The 7,219-nt window shown below is 37.7% G+C and overlaps 1 protein-coding gene across 1 annotated transcript; it reads right to left on the bottom strand.

Moving 5' to 3' along the window:
* Nucleotides 1–3,613: 3,613 nt before the first annotated feature.
* On the bottom strand, nt 3,614–6,865 carry LOC130047294 (uncharacterized). The gene is made up of 5 exons (XM_056141947.1): nt 6,422–6,865; nt 6,154–6,229; nt 5,547–5,639; nt 4,726–4,824; nt 3,614–3,670 (listed from the first exon to the last, which is right to left on the bottom strand). The coding sequence occupies exons 1-5, from the start codon at nt 6,523–6,525 to the stop codon at nt 3,614–3,616; spliced, it is 429 nt and encodes a 142-aa protein (XP_055997922.1). The 5' UTR covers nt 6,526–6,865.
* Nucleotides 6,866–7,219: the final 354 nt, after the last annotated feature.

Genomic DNA, 7,219 nt, shown 5'->3' with positions numbered 1-7,219 from the left:
CATATAGTCTACATTGCGATCACTTATCACAAACTCAAAACACATGCTACTCAACGTCTGTCATTTTTATTAACACTCAAACCCCAACCCGGTCTTTTCCGGAATACATTGTAATAGTAAAACCAACAACGACATACAATCCGGATTGCCCTCTCAATGACCCAGTATACTCAGATACACAACACCATTCTTTTATTAATTATTCCACATATAATGTAGTTTTATTCTTCATTTATACGGTCAAAATGTACATGTATGTGTCATTGGGTTTGGATTCAGAAGAAGAGTATTCTAAGAGCAATGCTGCAGAAAACTTGGGAATATATTAGTTAGATCTGACTGTATCCATCCAATAGATGATCAATTGTTTCTTTTCGTCTGACGGTTTTAGCCTGTTTTTAATGAGGAAATCTCACGCTTATGTGAAAATCAGTGTTTAGTAGAATAATATGAATTCAACTTACCAGACATCTTGAATCGTCAAACTCTTTGAGTGTAACGAACGATGATGTAGATTTATAGTGCAGACTGCCCAGTAGGGGTCCTGGTACACTTGGTTTGTTGCGGCGAGGCGACGATGGTGGTCGACCCTCGGATCCTCTGGAAACGGGAAGGTGTCTTCTTGAAAATCCGGGGATGGTTGGGTCCTCCAGAAGGTGGTGGCGGGTCCATCTCCTCTTCCTAGAGTCAATCGCCCACGGATCCCCACAGTATAGTCGGGGGAAGGGCTTTTTGAAGATAGCTTGCTATTCTTCATCTGTGGTCGATCGACCCTCGGATCTCCCTCAGTAAATTCTGGGAGACGGTCTTCTTGAGGACTGTGTTGAGGACGCGGCAAAGGAGGTAAGAAAGGATCACTCCATCGGATCCAGTGCAGAAACCCACCAGCTCTGTGCTTTAATTTGTCTAAATAATTTAGATAGTCGCCTAAACTTCCTTATTTATTGGCCGAAAGCAGAAGGATAGTTATGTGTGCAAATGTATTTATGGGCGAATGTGTTTAACGTGGAGTTGACCAAGCTCGCACGTCCATGACTTTATGAGAAAGCCACGGAAGACACCTTAGACCACTGTCTATGAGAGATAGTTGGCCTCTAACACCGATGCGTTATTGTATAAAGATTTACTTGATAAAATTTAAGTGTATGTGTGTCTAATTTAAGCTGTAATACAGAGAGCTTCATGCCCTATTGATTATGATAATAGAGGGGATATGATTCTGAATCCTATATTTAATCCAGGATATGCCTGGATATATTAAAATAAATTAATAATAGACCTAAATGGGAAGTTTAATATTAAGGACTTATAGGTGTAGTGTTTGAGTGTTGGTTTTAATTTGTGTTATTATGACCCCCTTTGAAAAAGAGGGGGCATATTGTTTTGCAACTGTCGGTCGGTCGGTCGGTCTGTAGACCATGTGTTGTCCGCTCAATATCTTGAGAACCATTCACTTGATGATAATGATATTTCATATGTGGGCTGGTTATGAGTAAAAGAGGACCCCTAATGTTTTTCAGGTCAAAAGGTCAAAGGTCAAGGGTCAATCTACTCTGGACATAGGAATATAATGTCCGCTCAATATTTTGAGAACCCTTTGCTTGAAAAACATCAAACTTAGCACACTGGTACAAGGAGTAGATGACCCCTATTGATTTTGAGGTCATATGGTCAAAAGTCAAGGGTCAAACTGAGCATAGGAAAATACTGACAATTCAATGTCTAGAGAACCCTTTGCTTGACAGACATCAATCTTGGCACACCAGTACATCTTCAAAAGAAAATGACCCCTATTGATTTTGAGGTCACATGGTCAAAGGTCAAGGGTCAAACTGGACATAGGAATATACTGTCCGTTCAATATCTTGAGAACCCTTTGCTTGACAGACATCAAACTTGGTACACTGGTACAACTTCAGGAGAAGATGACTCCTATTGATTTTGTGGTCACATGGTCAAAGGTCAAGAGTCAAACAGGACATTAGAATATACTGTCCGCTCAATATCTTGAGAACCCTTTGCTTGACAGACATCAAACTTCATACACTGGTACCTATTCAGGAGGAAATGACCCCTATTGATTTTGAAGTCACATGGTCAAAGTTCAAGGGTCAACCTGGACATTGGAATATACTGTCCGCTCAATATCTTGAGAACCCTTTGCTTGACAGACATCAAACTTAGTACAGTGGTGTATATTCAGGAGGAGATGACTCCTAATGATTTTGAGGTCACATGGGCAAAGGTCAAACTGAACATAGTAATATACTGTCCACTCAATATCTTGATAACCCTTTTGCTTGACAGACATCAAACTTAGTACACTGGTACATCTTCAGGAGAAGATGACCCATATTGATTTTGAGGTCAAAAGTCAATTGTTGAACTGGACATAGTAATATGCTGTCTCCTATATTTTAAGAATTATTTGCTTGATTGACACCAAACTTGGTACACTGGTACAACAGAAGGAGTAGATGACCCCTATTGATTGTTAGGTCACATGGTCAATTCACTCTTGACATAGGAAGATATTGCCTGCTCAATATTTTGAAATGATGATACTACTATCAATTAAATGATGTGTATGTATAACCCTTTTCAATTTTGCACCATGGGGGGTCATATGTGTTTTACAAACATCTCTTGTTTTAAGAAAAGACATGCATGTTAGTATTATTATTATTTTTTTTTTTTACACTATATAAAAGGAATTAGTTGAGGAGGGTATGTTATTTGGGTAAAGGTATCAGCGTAAACTGCCAAGGGTAAGGACACTTGTTTATTTAATTGTGGGTATCAAATACGATGTTTGAACAAATGTTCCAACTTGCCAAACCCATCGGATGAAGTCTACATGGCATATTTTTAACCATTATCCCTTCACCTCTTGAATTTCGGTGTATGATATTGTACCCATTACGCAAAGCGACGAGTTTCCTCCAGCAAAAGATAAAGTTATAATATTATGATAATTCTATGTAAATTGCATGGATTTGTAGAAAATTGGAGATCCACAGCATGTAGTGCAATTTTTCGAAAACGCACACAAAGAATTATTTAATCCAATTCACACGTGAAAGTTTTGAAAAGTTTCCGCTTGTTTCCACACTGAAATAAAACTAATGTATGGTCGAACTAACGAACAAAGTTCTTGATTTTATTAAGTGGACAGTAAATCTGGTGATTTACGCTAATTTCACTTCAATTGCTGTGATTTGATGCTAGCACAAAGTAAGAGTCGCCATTATCAACGTTGACCAATTGATTCCATTTTGATCTGAACTATCCACGCAACTTAACGTCTCAGACAATTTGAGTGAAAAATTCTCTACAGGATGTATTAAAAAAACTTAATCAATCAATGATGTAATGAATAAAAAATAAAGTGCTCAACTGCCCTGTTGATCCGACATTTGATAAAATCATATCCCATGAACCGAAGTATCCCATATTCTGGAGTTCTTTAAAAGTACTAGTAGGCCTAATCAAAGCAAACTCATAATTCACTCTATAAAATCTATTTATTTGTTGAAAAAACATATCTATTATAAGGAACAATATTCTTCTTTTTTGATTTATCCTGGATGTTCATCGGGTGCAATTTTTCATTTCATTTAAATCCAAAAAACTTTCTAATTTTCCTGGTCATTTCATCCTTCATAGCTGCCTGAAAAAAATAATTAATCAACATAAGAGAAGAAAATGTCAGACCTTCTTTTACTTAAGAAATAAATTTAATTCTTTGAAAATACATTTAAGAAATAAGTACTTGAAAATACATAACGATATGAACTGCCACACATTACATCAGCATACTTCAGGAAGCGTGTTAGCGTCATGAAAAGCATGGTGACAGGAGGCGTTTCAGTTCTCATGTATTTCCAAACATGACAATTATTTTTATATTCACATTATACTTTCATTTCTGTCTGAAGTCACAGCTGTTTTAGAAAATAGATGTTTTATATTATCAAGATTCATACACGCATTGTTCACCGCTACACATTCATATTATTGATATCAAAGGTAAACCATTGGAAATGTAAGTATAAACTGTTACGCTTCACGCTTACATACTTTATAAAGCACATTATTTCTGATAATTACATTCAACTTTCATTTCTGACGGAATTCCCAGTCATTGAATTGGACATAAGCATTGTTTACAAATGTAACGCGTCCATGTGGATATGCTTATCATTACAATTAGTAAGGATATAAAAAATGTAAACATTGGTTATGTAAATATCACATAATACAAGTACATTTCAGATAATGCCTTACCACTATAGCGTCGTCACTAAAGGAACAGTCTTGACGGCATGTAAGACTGGCAACATTACATATAATGACTTACCACTGTAGCGTCGTCACTATGGGAACAGTTTTGATGGCATGTAAGACTGGCAACATTACAGATAATGACTTACCACTGTAGCGTCGTCACTCTGTAAACAGTCTAGACGGCGTGTAGGACTGGCAACATTACAGATAATGACTTACCACTGTAACGTTGTCACTCTGTAAACAGTCTAGACGGCGTGTAGGACTGGCAACATTACATATAATGACTTACCACTGTAACGTCGTCACTATGGGAACAGTCTTGACGGCGTGTAGGACTGGTAACATTACAGATAATGACTTACCACTGTAACGTCGTCACTATGTGAACAGTCTAGACGGCGTGTAGGACTGGCAACATTACAGATAATGACTTACCACTGTAACGTCGTCACTATGGGAAAAGTCTTGACGGCGTGTAGGACTGGCAACATTACAGCTTCCCAGGTCTGCGTTACACGGTCCCTCTTCCTTCTGCTGTTAGAAATAATTTTATCAAGCAAGGAACAAGAATGCACTTCTGACGGGCAAATTCTTCACACATTACATTATGTTATGAGAATACAGGGCCGTAAATTAACCTTCAATTTGGAGGAGGCAGGGAATTAGGCGGGGGTCTGGGGGCCGCCCAGGCCCCCAGACGCTGAGCACATTTTGTGCACACTGAACACGTTTCGTGCAAAATCCTTGATTCTAGGGCCTTCTAAGATGTTACTTGACTAACTCATTCTAAAAGAAAGATTTGGAATGCTTTTTAAGGGAGGTATCATGTTCTTAGTTATTGGAAACAACATAAATTCTAATGAACTTTAAATTTTAATTTTTTTTGGCTCAAAAGTTGGAGGAGGCAGCTGCCTCCTCCGCCTCCATGTAATTTACGGCCCTGGAATAACAATCAAATACTTCAAGCTGTGGTTTCTAGACAAATGAACTTAGAGGGGTATATGCACAAGCGTATAATGAAGACGTAAAAGTTTTACCAAGAAATTCAAGTTTTATATTTGCATCTGAATTTATTTCAAACGGACATCTGCATGATATGTTTGACATAAGTTGTAACTTTAGGTTGTTAAGAAAATTGCAACCATGTGTATAGAAGGCAAACACATCTGATGAAGAGCATTAGAGTCCCACCCATTCCCCTGTCCCGCTATAAAGACGAATACCGCAACATAATGAAAATAGATATACATTAATACCTTAAATCTATCTATTTTGAAGAGGAAAAGCTTTCTAGGGAAAAACCCGTCATCATCATCAACATCGTCAACGACGTTGTCGTCTCTGGAAGGCTGTAAAACAGGAACGCTTGTAATGTGTTTGTTGTTTGTGAATTTGTTACCAAGTGTACAACATCGAAGTCCTAAACAACGGCTCTATTTGCCATCCAGTATGCGTTGTGCAGGAAACGCAGTTGCTATTTTCAACTTGATTGAGATGAACCATATCATGCATATCTAAATTCCAAACTCAATACTCCTCTCAATACTTTATGAAAGAAACTCGTTAAAAAGCATTTAAACTAAATCCGAGTAAAACTGAGATATGTAATTTTTAATGTCAGATACTCAATGATTCTCTGTGTTACAGACAAACAAGTGAAACTGTACTGAACGTGATCTCTACTATGAAATAACAAAGTAAGACTGTCTTTAATGCTTTGAACGTTTGAGATTTTGGGAGACAAGAAAGGTTGTTTTTAAGATATATAGTCCTTTTGGTTTAATTTCGGTAGATGATAGCGTTAAACAATTAAAGATACAGTATAATACATTATTAGTGTCCTTGTCAATCAACTCTAATTACCTCCAAGTCTTCTTTCTGGAGTTCCTGCTCTCTCTCTACAATGGCGTCACTATTGTTGCACGCTTCGTTTACTTTCCTGTAAATATATCATAACATTTCTCCAGAGTTACCCAAATTTTGAAACATTTTCCAAATTTGTATACTAAGGATCAGAAATAAATGCACGAGAACAGGCATGGGTATTTACGCCAGTTATCGTTTACTGAATGTTAAAAAGTGAACCAGACGTTCAGTGAAAATGTTTACTTTGGGCAAAACGTGAACATACCCGATATTGTCCTCGACAATCTCCTTTACTTCTTCATGATCTTTGATTTCCCGATGAAGAGTCTCGTCTGCTTGCTTCACGATGGGATCCTTTGCCGAATTCATCGCATGCGCACTGTCCAACTCTCCTGTATCTATTGTTCCCTGCGGTAACCGCCTCTGTGACAACTCTCCTGTATCTATTGTTTCCTGCGGTAACCGCCTCTGTGATAACCTGCGGATTTCTCCTGTATCTATTGTTCCCTGCGGTAACCGCCTCTGTGATAACCTGCGGATTTCTGTGCACAGAGACTCTCTCTTTACCAGTATGTTTTAGATCTTCTTCAGCTCTTTGCTGAGGTTCCCTGCGAGAGCCCCTCCTTTTCTTTCTGGCTTTCTTCTTTTCTCTCTTCTTTGAGGTGTTTTTCTTTTCTTCGTGCATAACATGATGACACTTTTCGTTTTCTGGTGTTGCATCATGTTCATTTTCTTCCTGAAGTATAAATTATTTGATGAAGTCAATTTTACGATTTCCCAAACTGAACAGTCGATAGTTTATGCAATGATACGGCATTCTAGGATGAAATACCCGTCATGATTACTATATTCGTCGTTGTCCTCTCTGGAAGATTTAAAGCAGGGACACTTGTAACAATGTGTTTATTGTTTGTGATTTCATTAACAAGTGTAGAAAATCGAAGACTTAACATGGGTTATGTGTGCAAAAAAAGTAAGTATGCTTTATGCAAGTTAAACAATTAAAGACACAACATAATACAAGTATAGCCTTTTAACAAAGCTTGCCGTCTTTAGGAACAAC

This window comes from Ostrea edulis, chromosome 6 (genome assembly GCF_947568905.1).
Source record: "Ostrea edulis chromosome 6, xbOstEdul1.1, whole genome shotgun sequence".
NCBI lineage: Eukaryota > Metazoa > Mollusca > Bivalvia > Ostreida > Ostreidae > Ostrea > Ostrea edulis.
This window is presented reverse-complemented; position numbering and strand designations above follow the sequence as displayed.